Source organism: Dasypus novemcinctus, chromosome 2 (assembly GCF_030445035.2).
Source record: "Dasypus novemcinctus isolate mDasNov1 chromosome 2, mDasNov1.1.hap2, whole genome shotgun sequence".
Classification (NCBI taxonomy): domain Eukaryota; kingdom Metazoa; phylum Chordata; class Mammalia; order Cingulata; family Dasypodidae; genus Dasypus; species Dasypus novemcinctus.
The window spans coordinates 121,710,387-121,729,752 of NC_080674.1; the positions used below are offsets into that span (position 1 = coordinate 121,710,387).

At 37.5% G+C, this 19,366-nt stretch overlaps 1 protein-coding gene across 3 annotated transcripts in view; it reads left to right on the forward strand.

Moving 5' to 3' along the window:
- LVRN (laeverin) overlaps positions 1-19,366 on the forward strand; it is a 91,982-nt gene that overhangs the window by 20,594 nt on the left and 52,022 nt on the right. For all 3 annotated transcript variants that reach the window (XM_023591361.2, XM_023591362.2, XM_004467260.4), the window contains exon 3: positions 14,001-14,140. In XM_023591361.2, coding sequence (XP_023447129.1) covers positions 14,001-14,140 — 140 coding nt within the window. The remainder of the gene's footprint in view (positions 1-14,000; positions 14,141-19,366) is intronic.

The window sequence follows — 19,366 nt, forward strand, 5'->3', positions numbered from 1 at the left end:
GTAGGAAGCTCCAGAAAGCAGTCTTTCCACCAGAATAACTATTAAACAGGCAAGAACTGTTGGAATCAACTATTTCAAAAACTCTGGAGTACAGTAGAAGAGTGTACAGCATCCAGAGAAGAGTGGGAGGAAGAGGCTGGTAAACTGTAGTTAATACCACAGAATTACAGTGTGCATGCAGTGGCAACCATCACATATCCCCCAACCATGCAGCTTGCAAGGTGCTGATGCAAATGCAGTTTGCTGGTGCCAGAGTGGAAGATAAAAACCCAGTTCCCAAAATTCCAGGGGTATTTAGTCTGAGCACTGATCACTGCTTTTTGATTAGCAACTTCAGATCACTGGGGGCCTGGATCGGAGGGCAGCCACTGTTCTACCCCACTCTGGACAAAGGGAGCAGAAGAGACTTAAGGACAGCACACTTTCTCAAAGCTGAGGGCAACAGTGAAAGGCTGCATTTTCTGGGCAGGTGCTTAGACAAGAAAGCACAACTTTGGGGAGCTGTGGGAAGAAGCTCCTGCCACCTTTCCTGGCCCTTCCCTTCCCATCTTCCTAGGAGCTGGCTGGCACTCCCTTTGTGGGAACCTGGCCTTGTTTGTGCTGGGAAAGACTAACTTGGGAAACTCTTCTCCAACATTTCCCTCTCTATAGCTTTCCCTGCAGGTAAAAGCAGCTTGAGACAGCAAAAACAGAGTAAGAAATAATTGAATCTGGTGGCCAGAAGGCAAAGGCTTACCTGCACTAAGTCCTGCACAGGAATACCCAGGAGAGGGAGGTTGGTTTCCTGAGGATTAGAGGGGGAATTCAAGTTCCTGTAAACAAAGGATGTCCTAAGGCCATGCCAAGAACAAGTGCAGGATATGATACAGGCCCAGAAAAGGCAGGGAGGACTCTGCACTTTGCATTCACCTTGGACTGACCTTCTTGAAAGGAAGGCTGAACTCTGAAGGAGAGCACCAGCCAATGCAAAACCAATCTGCAAAGTCTGTGAAAGGTGTTGTTTGGCTTCAGTTTGCTTGGTTTTGTTAGCTCCTTACACTCAAGAAAACCTCAGTCATACTACTAGCTGAATACACAGTCAAGAAACAGACATGCCAAGGAATAAATCCCAGAGTTAACATTTTAAAATAGTAAAACATACAGTGTGCTACAAAAGTTTACAAAACAAATAATGAAAGAGGAAATGATGGCTCATCCAGAGGAAAAGAATAAAAATTCAGAAAACAGCAACAAAGAAGACCAGACTATAGACATACCAGACAAAGATTTAAAAATAAAAAATCTTCACTATGTTCAAGGATATGAAGGAAATTTAAGAGAAAGAACTAAAGGATATCAGGAAAGCAATGAATGAAGAATATGAGAATCTCAGTAAAGACACAGAAATTTTAAAAAGGAATCAAACAAGACTACAGGAATTGAAGACTGCAATAACTGAAATGAAAAACTCCCAGGAGGGTTTTAACAGCAGATTGGAGCTGGGAGAAGAAAGAATCAATGAACTCAAAAACAAGGCAATTGAAATGAGTCAGGCAGAGTAGCAGAAAGAAAAAAGGTTATAAAAAGTGAAAATAGCCTCAAACACCTCTGGGATACTGTCAAGCATACCAATAAGTGCAATATGGGAATCACAAAAGGAGAAGAAAAAGAGAAAGGGACAGAAGGATTATTCAAAGAAATGATAGAAAACTTCCCAAACTTAGCAAAAGACATAAATATGTATATCCAAGAATACAGAGAATAGCAACCAGGATAAACTTGAACAGAAACATGCCCCACCACATATTGACTAAACTGTCAAGTGCAAAGGACAAGGAGAGAGATCTGAGAGCTGCAAAAGAAAAGCAATGTGTTATGTACAAGGGATTACCCCACTTAGATTAAATATAAGTTTCTCATCAGAAACCATGGTGGCAAGAAGGTAGTGAATTGAAATACTTAAAGTACTGAGAGAAAACAATCATAATTGGTAACAAGTACAAAAAGAGGTGGGGAGGAGGATGGGTATATAGGAACATCATACCTATATGCTGTTGAAGTCAAGTTGAATGAGAAGAGACTCAATATGGTACAATACCAAAAAAAAACCCAAAACAAATAAATATGAAAATAGGCATTAAAGACTAAATATCAATAGCAAAATGGCAGAAGTCCTGCATTGTCAGTAGCACTTTTATTTTCTATTTATTTATCTATTTTTAAAGATTTATTTATTTTTTAATTATTTCTCTTCCCCCACCCTGTTGTCTGCTCTCTGTGTCCATTTGCTGTGTGTTTTTCTGTGTCCGCTTGGATTCTTGTCAGTGGCACCAGGAATCTGTGTCTCTTTTTGTTGCGTCAGCTCTCTGTGTGTGTGGTGCCACACCTGGGCAGGCTGCACTTTCTTCGCACAGGGTGGCTCTCCTTATGGGGCACACTCCCTGTGCATGGGACTCCCCTACTCAGGGGAGACCCCTGCGTGGCATGACACTCCTTGTGCACATCAGCACTACCAGTGGACCAGATCACCACATGCATCAGGAGGCCCTGGGTTTGAACCCTGGACCTCCCATGTAGTAGGTGGACACTCTATCCATTGAACCAAATCCACTTCCCAGTAACAATTTTAAATGTAAATGGATTATACTCTGCAGTCAAAAGACAAAGATTGACAGAGTGGACGAAAATGCATGACACAACTACATGCTATTTATAAGAGACTCACCTTAAATTCAAAGACAAAAGGAGGTTGAAAGTGAAAAGATGAAAAAAATATATACCATGTAAGCACTAGCCAAAAGTGATCTAGGATAGCTACACTAATATCAGATAAAATACTTTAAGTAAACTCTCAAAAGAATGTCATTATATACTGGTTTAATTTGCCACAGCACTGCTGATGCAAAGTACCAGAAATGTGCTGGCTTTTATAAAGGGGATTTATTTTAGATAAATGGTAATAGTTCCAAGGTCATGAAATGTCCAAATCATGGCACCATCAGAGATGCTTTCTCACCAAAGTCAGCTACTATTGATTCTGGGGTCCTGCCACGTGGCAAAGATGGCCACCAATCTCTGCTGAGGTCTCAGCCTTCTCAAGAATTTCCCTTCTCTTGGAGCTCAGCTGTGGGCAATGAGGCATAGAGCCTTAGTAGGTCTTCTCCCTCAGTCTCTACTATTCTGCTTTCTTCCTGAGTTGATCTGCAAATTATCAGGCACACGGCTCCTCTCTTCAGCCTTGGCTCATCTCTTTAGCTGTGGGCTCTTCTTTGAGACCAGCCCCTCAGCGGTCTCTTTCCATGTCTCTGTACTCTGCTGGTTCCAAACACTGGGACCTCTCTCAGGGCTTCTGTTTTCCTGCAGTCTTGTTTCTCACATGACTGGATCAAAATGGTGACTTCCTTCTTTTTGTGTGTCTGTCTTTTTCTGTGTCTCTGTTTATATTAGCTCCAGTAAGAGGGCAGAGACTCAACCAAAAAGCAATTTAATCAAGTGTTCTAAGGTGAATCAAATGCAATCAAAGCATGCCACATCCACAGGAATAGATTTGTTTAAGAACATAATCCTTCACTTTTTGGGATTTAGAAGAGAGCCTCAAACTGTCACATATATTGATAAAGGGGTCAATTCAATAAAAAGACATTAAAATTATACAAATTTTTGAACAGGAGAACCCCAAAATTTATGAAGCAAATAGTGACAGATTTGAAGGGAGAAGTAGACAGTTGTCCTAGTAGGAACTTTAAATATACCACATTCAATAATGAAAGAATATCTAGGCAGAAGATCAATAAGGAAATAGAAGACTTGAACTATACTCTAAACCAACTAGACTTAAGAGGCATATATAGAATACTTCAACCAGCAACATTCATTCTTCTCTAGTGCACAGGGATCATTCTCCGGGATAGACCATACGTTAGATCACAAAACAATTCTCAGTAAATTTTAAAATATTGAAAAGATACAGGAAGATTGTGGGAAGATGCCAGGGGATTAGGCAGACAAGGCTCAATTCTCTCACAAAAACAATGGAGATAGAGCCAAAGCTGATGGAGGGACCTACTTTGGGTGTCAGCAGACAAGGTCAGTGCTTCACAATTCCCAGGAGGATGAGGAATAGAGAGAGGAAGAACCTGCAACAACAAACTATGAGTTATTAAACCTCCCACTTCCAGGAAGGTCTCCCCTTCCCAAGATATTAAGCAGAGGTAAAACCCCTGGCTCATTGCAGCTCACTGAGAGGGGAGCAGAGGTCTTACTCCATGTTAGCTGTTACAAAGGAAAAGGGAGGGGGACATGGGGGATTTTTCTTTAGTGAATTCAGCCAGTGGAGACTGCTTTAACTCTCAGTTCTGGTCAGACCAAACAAAAAAAAAAAAAAACCCAAGACATACACCTCCATAGAAGGGTGCACCAATGAGTGCCATCTGCTGGCTGGTCTGGAAATTGCATGGACAAAAACTGCACTTTGGTCTCTCTGTTCTCTAACTGCTGGGAGAAAATCTGTGCCCCATTTGTGAATCCCTGGCATGATTTTAGTAACTTAAGCTGGGTAATTTTAAAGACTTAGAATAAGTCAAACCAAATATCAAAGAAGAGCTGTGAAAAAATAATGATAATAGGCAAGAGAGAGAAAATGGCCATCAGAGTAAATTCACCAACATATTCAGATGCCTAGACATAAGCAAAAATTACAGGCCATATTAGGAAACAGGAAGAGATGGCCCAGCCAAAGGAAGAAAGAAAATATTATGAGGAAATACAGGATTTAAGACAATTAATCAATGACAGTCATACAGCTCTCCTAAATCATTTTAAAGAGTTGAAAGAAAATATGACTAAAGAGATAAAGGATATTAAGAAGATGCTGGGTGAGCATAAAGAACAATTTTAAAGTCTGAAAATAAAAGTAACAGAACTATGGAAATGAAAGACACAGTAAATGATATTGAAAATATTAGACAAATGCAGATGTGGCTCAAGCGATTGGGCTCCCATCTACCATATGGGAAGTACAGGGTTTGGTTTTCAGGGCCTCCTGGTGAAGGCAAGCTGGCCTGAGTGGAGAGCTGGTCCACACGGAATGCTGGCCCACACAGAGCACTGACCAGTGCAGGAGTGCTGGTCCACACGGAGTGCTAGCCCAGCAAGATGATGTAACAGAAAGAGACACAGAGGAGTGATGATAAGAGATGCAACAGACCAGGGAGCTGAGGTGGTGCAAGAGAATGGGCAACTCTCTTCCACTCCAGGAAGTCCCTTGATCAGTTCCCAGTGCTGCCTAGAGAGAAGACAAGCAGACACAGAAGAACACACAGCAAGTGGGCACAGAAAGCAGGCAGTGAGCACAAAACAATGAGGGAGTGGGGGAGAAATAAATATTTAAATATATATATATATATATATAAAAGAGGTACATAAGAGCAGATTTGAATCACTTGAAGACAGAATTAATGATTTTGAAGACCAAACATCTGAACTGGAAAAGATGAGAGAACAGAAAGAGAAGAGAACGGACAAAATTGAACAGTCTCAGGGAATTGAATGACAGTGTGAAATGCAAAAACATATGCATTATCAGTGTCCCAGAAGGAGAAGAAAATAGAAAAGGGGCAGAAAGAACATATGAGGAAATGACTGAAAACTTCCCTATCCTTATGAAAGACATAAATTCAATATTGAAGATATTTATTCCCCAAACAGAATAAATCTGAATAGACCTATCCCAAGATACCTACTATTCAGAATGACAAATATCAGAGATAAAGAGAAGATTCTGAAAGCAGCAAGAGAAAAGCAAAGCATCACATACAAGGGAAACTCAAAAAGATTAAGTGCTGACCTCTCATCAGAAACCATGGAGGAGAGAAGAAAGTGGTATGATATATTTAAGGTACTGAAAGAAAAAAACTGCCAGCCAAGAATTCTGTATCTGGCAAAGCTGTCCTTCAAAAATGAAGGGGAATTCAAAGTCTTTGCAGACAGATAAAAACTGACAGAATATATTACCAAAAGACCAGAATTGCAAGAGGTACTGTACTAAAGGGAGTGCTGCAGCCTGAAAGGAAAAAATAAGGGCAGGAGACATGGAGAAGAGTGTAGAAATGAAGATTATTAGAAATGGTAAATTAAAGGTTTAAAAGACAATAGTATGGGAGGAAGAGATCAGATGTGGAGGCATTTTCGGGACTTGGAGTTGTCCTGGGTGGTGCTGCAGGTTCAATTACCAGACATTGTAGATCCTCCCATGGCCCACTGGATGGAACGGGGAGAGTGTGGGCTATGATGTGGACCATTGACCATGAGGTGCAGCAATGCTCAGAGATGTATTCACCAAATGCAATGAATGTGTCATGATGATGGAGGAGAATGTTGCTATGGGGGGAGTAGTGGAGTGAGGGGGGTTGGGGGTACATGGGGACCTCATATTTTTTTAATGTAATATTTTTAAAAATGAATTAAAAAAAAGACAATAGTATGATATGAAAACAGAAAGCCAAAGGTCAAAATGGATGAAGTAAGTAATGCCTTTACAATAATAACATTGAATGTTAATGGTTTTAACTCCCCAATCAAAAGACATTGACTGGTAGGATGGATTAAAAAATATCAGCCATCTAAATGTTGTCTAAAAAAGACTCATCTCAGATGTATGAGATAACCAGGTTAAAAGTGAAAGGTTAGAAAAAGATATTCCACACAAATAGTAACCAAAAAAGGACTGGAGTCATGATACTAATATAGGACAAAATAGATTTTAAATGTGAAACTACTATAAGGGATGAAGAAGGTCATTATATATTAATAAAAAGGGTAATGCGTCAAGAAAAAATAACTATACTAAATATGTATGCACCTTACCTCCATACCCCAAGATACATGAGGCACACACTGGCAAAGCTGAAGGTAGAAATAGATGTCTCTACAATAATAGTTGGAGGCTTTAAGACACCACTCTCAGTATTGGGTAGATTATATGAGCAGATGATAAACAAAGAAACAGAATTTGAATAATAGGATAATGAACTAGACCTAACAGACATCTATAGAGCATTGTACCTCAAAATAGCAGGATGTACATTCTTTTCAAGTGTTCATGGATCCTTCTCCAAGATAGACCACATACTGGGTCACAAAACAAGTCTCAATAAATTTAAAAAGATTGAAAGTATACAAAACAATTCCTCTATTCATAATGGAATGAAGCTAGAAATGAATAATGGATGGAAAAATGGAAAAATTTATAAATACATGGAGATTAAATAGCACACTCTTAAATAATCATTAGATCAAAGAAGAAATTGCAAGAGTTCAGCAAATATTTTGAGATGAACGAAAATGAGAACAGAACATATCAAAACCTATGAGACACCACAAAGGCAGTGCTGACAGGGAAATTTATAGCCCTCAATGCTTACATTAAAAAATAACAAAGAGCTAAAATTGAAGACCTAACTACACACCTGGAGGAAATAGAAAAAGAACAGCAAACTAATCCCAAACCAAGTTGAAGGAAAGATAGTAAATATCAGAGCAGAAATAAATGACAATGAGAACAAAAAAAAAAACAATAGAATCAACAAAACCAAAAGTTGGTTCTTTGGGAAGATCAACAAAATCAACAAACCCTTAGCTAGACTGACAAAGAAAAAAAAGAGAAGACACAAATAAATAAAATGAGAAATGAGTGGGGGAACTTTACCACTGACCCCACAGAAATAAGAGAAATCATAAGAGGATACTAATATGAGCAACTGTATGCCTAAACACTAGAAAATGTAGACGGGATGGACAAATTCTTAGAGACACACAAACCACCTACACTGACCTTAGAAGAAATAGAAGACCTCAGCAAACCAATCAAGTGAAGAGATTGAAACAGTCTTCAAAAACCTCCCAAAGATGAAAAGCCCTGGACCAGAAGACCACTCTCTCACACCTTATACAAAAATCAACTCAAAATGGACCAAGGACTTAAATATTATATAAAAACAATAACCATAAAACTCCTAGAAGAAAGTGTAGGAAAACATCTTCAAGGTCTTGTGGTAGGCAGTAGTATATTAAACCTTATGCCCAAAGCAGGAGCAACAGAAGAAAAAGTAAATAAATGGGACTGCCTCAAAATTCAACCCATTTGCACCTCAGATGACTTTGTCAAAGGGTGAAAAGGCAGCTGACTCAATGGGAGAAAATATTTGGCAATCACATATCTGATAAGAGTTTAATATCCATGATATATGAGGAAATCATACAACACAATAATAAAAAGACAAAGTATCTGATTTAAAAAATGGGCAAAGACTTGAAAAGACAACTGTCCAAAGAAAAAATACAAATGGTAAAGCAACTCATGAAAAAATATTTGACATTACTAGGGATTAGGGAAATGCAAAGGAAAACTACAATGAGATATCATTTCACACCTATTAGACTGGCTGCTGTAACAATGTTGGAAAACTGTAAATGTTGGAGAGGATGTGGAGAGGTAAGAATGCTTATTCAATATTGGTGGGAATGTAGAATGGTACAGCCACTGTGGAAGACTGTTTGGCAATTCCTAAGGAAGTTGAATATAGACTTGCCATGGGACCCAACAATTCAATTGCTAGGTGTATACCCAGAAGAACTGAGAACAGTGACAAGAATAGACATCCGCACACCAATGTTCATAGCAGCATTATTCACAATAGCCAAAAGTTGGAAACAACCCAGGTGCCCATCAACTGATGAATGGATAAACAAATTATGGAGTATACACATGATGGAATATTATTCTGTGTAAGAAGAAATGAAAGTCATGAAACATATGATAACATGAATAACCTGGTGGGCATTATGTTGAGTGAAGCAAGCAAGGTACAAAAGGACAAATATGATTGCACTGTTATGAACTAATTAAATTATGTGAAATATAAATATATTATGTGAAATATGAATATGGGTAAAATAGCATATATAAGATCATTTTTCTTTGAAACTGAACAAATGTGGGTTAATACTACAAAATGTTAATATCAGACAAAAAAAATTATACTATATGAAGGACACCAGATATAGAGTACTACATTTTGTATGATTCCATTTATATAAAATGTAAAAATAATCAATTTATAAAAATTAAGTTAGATTAGTGGTTATGTAAGCTTGAGAAAGGAATGCTAAGGGTGTGGAGTCTTTTTTTTTTAATAATGAAATTGTTCTAAAATTTTTTGTGATGATGAATATACAACATTGTGATTATACTAAAAGTCATTGATTATATACTTTGGATAGATCATATGGATATATCTCAATAGAACAGCTTAATAAATAAATAAATAAATAAATAATTTTGTAAGAATAGCCAAAATAGCAGCTATGTACAGCACAGGAAGCATAGAGAGATTGAGAGATGAAGAATTTTCTTGTTAGTTTGTTTATTATTATTATTATTATTATTGAAATAATGAAAATGCTCTAATAATAATTGTAGTGATAAACTCACAAATGTTATTATACGAAATACACTTCGTTTATACACTTTGATTATACACTTTTAATTAATTATATGTTTTATTAATATATTGTATGCTTTATTAATATCTATCAATAAAATTGATTTGTTTAAAAAATACAGAGTATCTTCTCCATCCACAATGGAATGAAGCTAGAAATCAGTAATAAGGAGAAATGAAAATTTTACAAATCTGTTTAAATTAAAGAAAGTACTCTTAAACTACCAATGGTTTAAAGAGAAATCACAAGGGAAATTAGGAAATATCTTGAGGTGAATGAAAATGAAAACACAACATACCAAAACTTATAGGATGTAGCACAGGCAGAGCTGAGAGGGAAATTTATAAATTTAAATGCTTACATTAAAAAAGAAAATCAGAGACCTAACTTCAAAACTAGAGGAACTAGAAAAAGAACAAACTAAACCCAAAATGAGTGGAAGGAAGGAAATAATAGAGGGGAGATAAATGAAACAGAATTAAAAAACAATTGAGAGAGGCAACTGTGGCTCAATCAGTTGTGCTCCCGTCTACCATATTGGAGGCCCTGGATTTGTGTCCCGGGGCCTCCTCGTGAAGGCAGGCTCACCTTTACGCTGCAGAGAGCTGCCTGGCCTGGGTGCCTCCGGGTGCTGCTCAGAGTGCTGCCCCACTGCAGGTGCCGCGGAGAGCCAACTCAGCAAGGTGATGCAACAAAAAAGGGAGACAAGCAAAAACACAGAGGAGCATGCAGCAAATGGGCACAGAGACCAGACAACAAGCAAGCCGCAAGGGGAGAGGGGAGGAAATAAATAAAAAATAAATACAGACACAGAAGGACGCACAGCAAATGGACACAGAGCAGACAGCAAGCAAAAAAGCCACAAGAGGGGGGCGGATTTGAAAAAAAAAACTAAACTAAAAGTTGGTTCTTTGAAAAGATCAATAAAATCGGTAAACCTATCGTTAGACTGATACAGAAAAAAATAGAGAGGACATAAATAACTAAAATAAGAAATGAAAATGGGAACATTACTAATGACCCCACAGAAATAAAAGAGACTATAGGAGAACACTATGAACAACTGTACACCAACAAATTAGCTATCCTAGCTCAATATCTAGGAACATGCAAACTACTTACCCTGACTCAGGAATAAATAGAAAATCTCAACAAATCAATAACTAGTAAAGAGAGTGAATCAGTAATAATAATAATATTAAAAAAAACAAAAACTCCCAAATAAAGAAAAGTCCATGACCAGATGATTTCACAGGGGAATTTATCAAACAATTCCAAGAAGAACTGACACCAATCCTACTCAAACTCTTCCAAAACTTGAGGAGGAGGGAATATGTCCTAATTCGTTCTACAGGCCAACATCACTCTCATACCAAAGCCAGCTAAAAGATACCAGAAGAAAATAAAATTACAGACCAATATTTCTTATGAATGTAGAGGCAAAAATCCTCAGCAACATACTAGCAAACCAAATCTAACAGCACAGTAAAAGAATTATGCCTCATGATCTAGTGGGATTTATGCAACGTGTGCAAAGGTAGTTCAAGACAGAGAAAATTAATTAATGTTTTTTAATGATTACCATTAACAGAATGAAGGGAAAAAAAACACAATCTTCTTGATTGATGCAGAAGAGACATTTGACAAAATCCAGCATCCTTTCTTGATAAACACACTTAGAAAAATGGGAATTGAGGAAAACTTCTTCAACCTGATAAAGGGCATATATGAAAAACCTAGAGCTAACATCATGTTCAGTAGTGAAAGACTGAAAGCTTTCTCTCTAATAATCTGGCAAAATAAGAATGTCCATTGTCACCACTGTTATTCAGCATTGTACTGGAAGTTATAGTCAGAGCAATCAGGCAAGAAATACATAAGTAAATAAAAATTAAAAATAAAGGTATCCAAATTGGAATGGAAGAAGTAAAGCTTTCCCTATTTGCAATTGATATGATCCTATATACAGAAAATCTTGATAAGCCCACAACAAAGCTACTAGGACTAATAAGTGATTTTGGCAAATTGGTAAGGTACAAGATCAACACCCCAAAATACTGAGTGCCTCTATACACTAGTAACATACAATCAGAAGAAGAAATCAAGGAAAAATTCCATTTTCAGTGACAACTAAAAGAATCAAATATCTAGGAATAAATCTAATCAAGGATGTAAAGGATTTGTACTTAGAAAACAATAATGCATTGCTAAAAGAAATCAAGTAATAAATAAATAAAAGGATATTCCATGTTCAGGGACTAGAAGACTTAATTTTGTTAAAATGTCAATTCTAACCAAAGCAAGTTACAGATTCAGCACAATCCCAATCAAAATGCCAACAGTCTTCTTTGAGTCATTTTTCCATTTCTTTGCAGATATGGAAAGCCAATCATTAAATTTATTCAGAATGGTAATCAAAACAGGATTACTGGCACAAAGCCAGACATGTGGAATTGAATTGACAGTTCAGAAATCAACCCTCACATTTATGGCCAATTTATTTTTGACAAAGGGGCAAAGATGACTCAATTGAGAAGAATAGTCTCTTTGACAAATGGTGCTGGGTAAACTGGATGACCATATGCAAAAGAATGAAGGTAGTCTCCTACTTCACACCATATACAAAAGTCAATTCAAATTGCATCAAAGACATACATGCAAACACACACACACACACGAACTAGAAGTATAAAACTCCTAGAAGAAAACATTGGAAAGCATCTTCAAAACCTCACATTAGGCTATGGTTTTTCAGACTTCACACCCAAAGCACAAAGCAGCAAAAGAAAAAATAGATAAACAGGACCTCATCAAAATGAAAAACTTTTATGTGTTAAAGGACTTTACCAAGAAAGTATTACGACAACCTACATAATGGAAGAAAATATTTGTAAACTACTTATCCAACAAGTATTTAATATCCAGAATTTATAAAGAAACATTCAACTCAACAACAAAAAGACAAACAACCAAATTTTTTAAATGGGCAAAAGAGTAGACTAGACATTTCTCCAAAGAAGATATACAAATGGCTAAAAAGCATATGGCAAGATGCTCAATATTATTAGTCATTAGGGAAATGCAAATCCAAACCACAAGATACCATTTCATATCCATGGCAATGGCTATTATTTAAAAATGGAAAATTACAAGTGCGGGAGAAGAAGTAGAGAAATTGGAACACTTTCATTGTTAGTGGGAATGTAAGATGGAAGCAACCTAACTGTTCATCAAAAGATGAATGGATAAACAAAATGTGGTATATATACACACAACAGAATATTACTCAGCCTTAAAAAGGAATGACTCTCCGGAAGTGGATTTGGCTCAATGGATAGAGCATCTGCCTAACACACGGGAGGTTCAGGGTTCAAACCCAGGGCCTCCTGACCCGTGTGATGAGCTGGCCCATGTGCAGTGCTGATGCGCACAAGGAGTGCCGTGCCACACAGGGGTGTCCCCCAGTAGGGAAGCCCCATGCACAAGGAGTGCACCCTGTAAGGAGAGCCACCCCGCACAAAAAAAGTGCAGCCTTCCCAGAAGTGGCGCTGCAAACATGGAGAGCTGATGCAGCAAGATGACACAACAAAATGAGACACAGATTCTGGGTGCTGCTGACAAGAATACAAGCAGACACAGAAGAAAACACAGCGAATGGATACAGAGAGCAGACAACTGGAGGGGGTGGGGAGGGAAGGAGAGAGAAATTTTTAAAAAAAGGAATGACTCTGATATATGTGACAACATGGATGAACTTTTCACACAAAATGATAAATATTGAATGATCTCAATGATATGAAATATTTAGAAAAAGCAAATATAGGTTACCAAAGATAGGGTGGGTGAAGGAATAGGGAGTTAATGCTTAAACTATACAGAGTTTCTGTTTGGGATGATGGAAAAGTTTTGTTAATGGATAGTGCTGGTGATAGCACAACAGCATGAATGCAATTAACAGTACTGAATTATATATTTGTGATTAAAGTGGAAAATGTAGGTTGTATATATTTACTAGAATAAAAATTTAGAAATTCACAGAATGGTACAACATGAACAGTGAACCCTAATGGATACCATGAACTATATTTAATAGTACAGTTTAAAAATGTGCTATCATCAATTGTAACAAATGTACCACACTAATGCAAAGTTTTAATAATAGGGTGGGAGAGGGAAACCCTGTATTTTATGTGTGATTTTCCTATTAACCCACAACTTCTTTAATTACAAAAAAACAAAGAAGTAGGTGGAAGAGAGAGGAGACAGACTGGATTGCAGACTTACAGTGCTCAAGTATTTAGCCCTCAATCAAATCCTTATTAGTCCAGATACAGACTTGCACTTGAGCTGTGATCTTTCTAGTTTGGTTCTTGATAGTTTAGAGGTGGAGAAATCCAAACTACTATGTTATGGGGAGTGGCTGGGAAGAAGTAGCTGTGAGACAAGTGTCTTGAATTATTTCAAAGGCAGATACTATTGCTTAGGTTTACAATGATTTGGTCTAAAATGAATTTCTCTAGGTCAGTCTGAAAAAGAAGATGCGAATGGAAGCAAATGGACAGTTACATCCTTTTACACCACACCTCAGATGCCAACTTATTTAACAGCATTTGCTCTATGTGACTATGGCTATGTCAACAGGACTGAAAGGGGCAAGGAGGTGAGTAATGAAGATTATCTAGGTAAGAGAAAATGTAATGACTGCAGATGTTCCTCTACTCTTTCTGCATCCAGGGGTTAGGCTTACATGTCCCATTGTCACTTCCTGTTTCTCTCTCCAGCTTTTTCCCAGATCCTGTAAAGCTTTTTAAGTGTGACTTCATGAGTCAGATGCATCAATTCCCACTGCAGCTGTGGAGGGTTTCCAAGGAGTGGTTCCAAGCCCTTTCTTCCCAGCCTGCTGCGCTGTCACGGAGGACAGGAGAGAGCAGAAGGGCTGCCATGCTGGCACCTTGGAGCTCAGGTTTAGTGCATAGTGTTTCCTTAGCCCATGATGTTAATATCACTCTTGAAGTTCAGGTGGTACTCAGAACTTTTAGCAACCAGTATGGCATGGGTGCCAACTAATCCAAACAGCCAGAAACAACTGGTGTGGCTAAAAGGAGAATGAGGGCTAAAGGCATTCCTATTCAGAAGCATGGACACCCCCCCAGGGTTGTGTAAAGTGGAAACTTTGTCCAGAAATACCAAGTGTGTACCCAGATTATGCCATCATTATATAATGGCATTTTAGGAAAATGTTGAGGTCATGGCAGAGCTTGGTGATCATTTATAGGACTGATTCACATCCTTGCATAGAGTAGGGAGATAAGTAAGATCAGTAATTTAGACCCAGTTTTTTCTAGTCAGATCAACTTCATGGGTCTGAGGAAAATTCCTTTCTACAGCAGGCCAAGGCCCTCTCCTGGGCCCCAAGATCTTCGAGGCTCTGACCACTGACTCTTGGAGACAAGGATGCTCTGAAAGCCAAGTCCAGCACCGGGGTGAGACTCACTCAAAGCTACTCCTCCTATACATCTCAGACCTCATGATGAATCCATAACATGGTATTGGATGCATACAACAGTTCACCATCTTCTTCTGCTGTTGGCTGCAGCCTGAGTTCCTTTATTGACTAATCACTAATAGATCCTTGACATTCACAGACAGCACACTGACTAGGCCAAACGTTCATGATATATAATGACCAGTCTGCTCAGGCATGATTTGGAAGCACAGGCTTAGACTCCGGAATGAAGGCGCAGGCCCCATAGCCAATTAGCCTCCCATGGTGGCCCCTCAGAATTCCCTCTCAAGTACCTCATTGCTTTCAGAACTGCTGCAGGTCAATACTTCTTATAAAGGGATGAAATCTGTTTCTTTGTGAAATATCACACTAGAAAGAAAGCCAGATACCACAGAAGCATAGAGGAAATGGAGCATGGCTAAGAAAGTAATGCTCTTAGCTAGAAAATACAAGTTTGGGATGAATTTATCAGTGTAATGTTGCATTTGGCTATGGCTCAGCTCTATGATGTGAATGAGTCCACCACATGTTCTTCAGGGGAACCAAAATACATGCTTGGCACATAATGCAGCCTATACAAAAATAGCTCATCAAGCAAGAGATAAAAATTTAGTGAAATTGAAAATGTGGTTCATGTGTAGTATGAGGCTAAACCACAGGAAACGTGACTAGGATAGTCTTTACATATTTAGAGTAGAATTTAGCTCACACAGATGTTTGTAAAGATGTTTGTAAAGAGTACCCTGGTGGAGCAGATATGATTTTGAAGGAACTTCATAGCTTCATAGCTTTTGGCCTGCCATTCGCTATCCTCTCCTCCTGCTCAGTTTGAAATTACCATCATTTGCTTCTCTTTGGCCTTAGAGAGAGGTCGTTTATGGAGAGGAGATAAGTAAACTGAAAACAAATATACAAACATTAATTATTATTGCTGTTCTTTCCAACAGACTGGAGTTAAAATGTGCACATTATCTTGAACATGGGGAGAGAGGACTTATTTCCACTTAGTCATAGCAGGCTTCCTACCTGTTGCCTTGCAAGACAGAGTGAGGGGAGGTTAAGTTCAGCGTGGGGGTAGGGCTGAGTTCTGGGCCCTCTTTGCCAGGATAAGGAGGCCCCTGCTGCATAGGGGAGCCCTAAGTGAGTGAAGGGATCGAGGCAGGCACCTTCACAAACAGGTGGTTGCATTTTGTTAAAGGGGAGTGTTCTTGAAGAACTCACATACTTCAAAATTGACATAATTCAAGACAAATTTTCCAGCAGAAATAAAAATAGAGTAAGGTGTCTTTGTTCTTGGAGTTCAAAAATTTGCAAGTATTGTACTGCTGCTTTTTGTTTTCTTAGCATTATCTCCAATCTTTTACAGAGGGCTCTTTCTTAAATTAATGACATTTGCATCAGGGCAATTGTTTTCATTTCTCTAACTTTTGTTCCATGGTTATTGAGTTACATGCATGTGCTTTAGTGTTAACAGTAGCAACTCCATTTAAAATATATTGCAATAATAATGTATGTTCAAACAAAAGCACATTAGTTATCAAAGTTCCCAGGGGCCCAAAAAAACAGCATGGGTGCCTAAAACAGACAAAACATGTCAGGGATTTCTCTTTACCTACTGAAGTAGAGGTTCCATGTGGCAATAGCATATCTAGAGTTTATAATTTGCCAACTTTCCCAGTTTAAAGTCAAAGACATTTGATGATTCTTTTCTAATTAGAGGAATTTACCTTATTTCAAATTTGAAGTTTAGTGGCACTATTAATGTTTTAAATTATCATACCATTTTAAATTTGCATGATTTAAATTTGCTTTTTTAAAACAAATCAATTTTATTGATACATATTAATAAAGCATACAATTCATGTAAAGTGTACAATCACTTGTATTTGGTATAATCACGTAGTTGTGCATTCATCACATCAATCATCCTTAGAGCATTTTCATTCTTTTCAATAATAATAATAGGCAGCAAACAAGCTAACAAGAAAATTCTTTACCCCTCAATCTCTGCTATACATAGCTGCTATTTTGGCTATTCTTGCATAATTATTTATTTATTTATTAAGCAGTTTTATTGAGATATAGTCATATACCGTATGATCTATCCAAAGAGTGTAATCAATGGCTTTTAGTATAATCACAGTGTTGTGCACTCATCACCACAAAAGCTATGAGAGCAATTTCATTCTCCAAAAAGAAAAACTTCACACCCCTTAGCAGTCCTTCCCCAGCTCTATATAACCACTACTCTAACTTCATCTTTATTAATGATTTATATTTACATTTTATATTAATGGAATCATATAATATGTAGTATTTTGTGTCTGGTTTTTTTCGCTTAGTGTAACGGGTTTTTTTTTTCATCTGATAATAACATCTTGTAGTGTTAACATTATTGTTCAATTTTAAAGAAAAACAGTCTTATAATGCAATTTTACCCATATTCACAATTTCTATGTGATTTTACTATGCTATACAGTTTCATGTTACATTTATTAAACTTTCCTTTTAGTAGTAAACATGACCTTAGACTTTCCTTCCAAACCACTTTCAAACCCTCATAATAGTACTGCTAGATACAGACACTATGTTGGGCTCTCACCTTTCTATTCATTTCCAAAGATTAATACACATACTTTCTACCAATTCTGTACACGCTAACCTTCAGCTTTCCATTCTCTAACCTCATTCTATTTTCTCGTGACCCATATTCAAGTTATTAACTCCATGGATTACACAATGTATTTAGTTCATAGTAGTGCAGTCATACAGTATTTGTCCTTTTGGGTCTGGCTTGCTTCACTCAACATAATGTTCTCTAGGTTCATCCATGTTGTCATATGCTTTACAATTTCAAATCTTCTTACAGTTGTATAATATTCCATCATGTGTATACACCACACTTTGTTTATCCATTCTTCAGTTGATGGACACCAGGGTGGTTTCCATCTTTTGGCAACCGTGAATAACACTGCTTTGAACATCGATGTGCAGATATCTGTTCATGTCACTGCTCTCCATTCTTCTGGGTATATACCCAGTAGTGTTATTATTGGGTCATGTGGCAATCTATGTTCAACTTTTTGGGAACTGCCAAACAGTTCTCCACAGTGGCTTTACCATTCTGCATTCCCACCAGCAGTGAATAAACGTTCTTGTCTTTCCACATCCTCTCCAGCACTTGTGGTTCTTTGCCTTTTGTCTTTTTAATAGTGACTGTTCTAATAGGTGTGAAATGATAGCTCATTGTAGTTTTGATTTGCATTTCCTTAGTCACTAGTGATATTGAGCATTTTTTTCATGGTTTTGTTTTTTTCCATTTATATTTCTTCTTTGGACAAATGTCTATTCAAGTCTTTTGCACATTTTTTAACTGGTTCATTTGTCTTTCTATTGTTGAGTGGTAGCTTCTCCCTATATATAATAGATATTAAATTCTTATCAGATATTTGATTTACAAATATTTTCTCCCATTGAGTTGTCTACCTTTTCACCCTTTTGAAAGTCCTTTGAGGTGCAACAGTGCTTAATTTTGAGGAGGTCCCATTTATCTAACAAGTGTTTAATTCTGAGGAAGTTCCATGCATCTGTTTTTTCTTTTGTTGCTTGTGCTTTGGGTACCACCTCCCACAAAGTCTTTCAGATGTTTCCCTACATTTTCTTCATAGGTCTATGGTCCTGGCTTTTATATTTAGGTGTTTCATCCATTTTGAATTTATTCTCGTATAGGAAGTGAGATAGGGGTCCTCCTTCATTCTTTTGGTATGGATGTCCAGTTCTCCCAGCGCCATGTATTGAAAAGGCTGTTTTGTCCCATTAACATGGCTAGGTAGGTTTGTAGGAAATCAGTTGGCCGTAGAAATGAGAGTTTATTATTGGATTCTCATCTATTCCACCGATGGATGAGTCTATCTTTAAGCCAATACCATGTTGTTTTAACCACTGTAGCTTTGTAATATGTTTCAAGGCCAGGCAGTGAAATTTCTCCCACATCTCTCTTTTTTTTTAATGCTTTTGGCTATTTGGGTACATATTCCCTTCCAAATGAATTTGGTAATTGCCTTTTCTATTTCTGTAAAGTAGGATGTTGGAGTTTTGCTTGGTATTGCATTGAATCTATAAATCAGTTTGGGTAAGATTGACATCTTCGTGATATTTAGTCTTCTAATCCATGAACATGGAATATCTTTCCATTTGTTTAGGTCTTTTAAAATTTCTTTTAGCATTGTTTTGTAGTTTTCTGCTTATAGGTCCTATACTCCTCTGGCTAAATTGATTTCTAAGTATTTGAGTCTTTTTTTTGCTATTAAAAGTTGAATTTTCACCTTGATTTCCTCCTCAGATTGTTCAATATTAGTGTACAGAAACATTATTGATTTT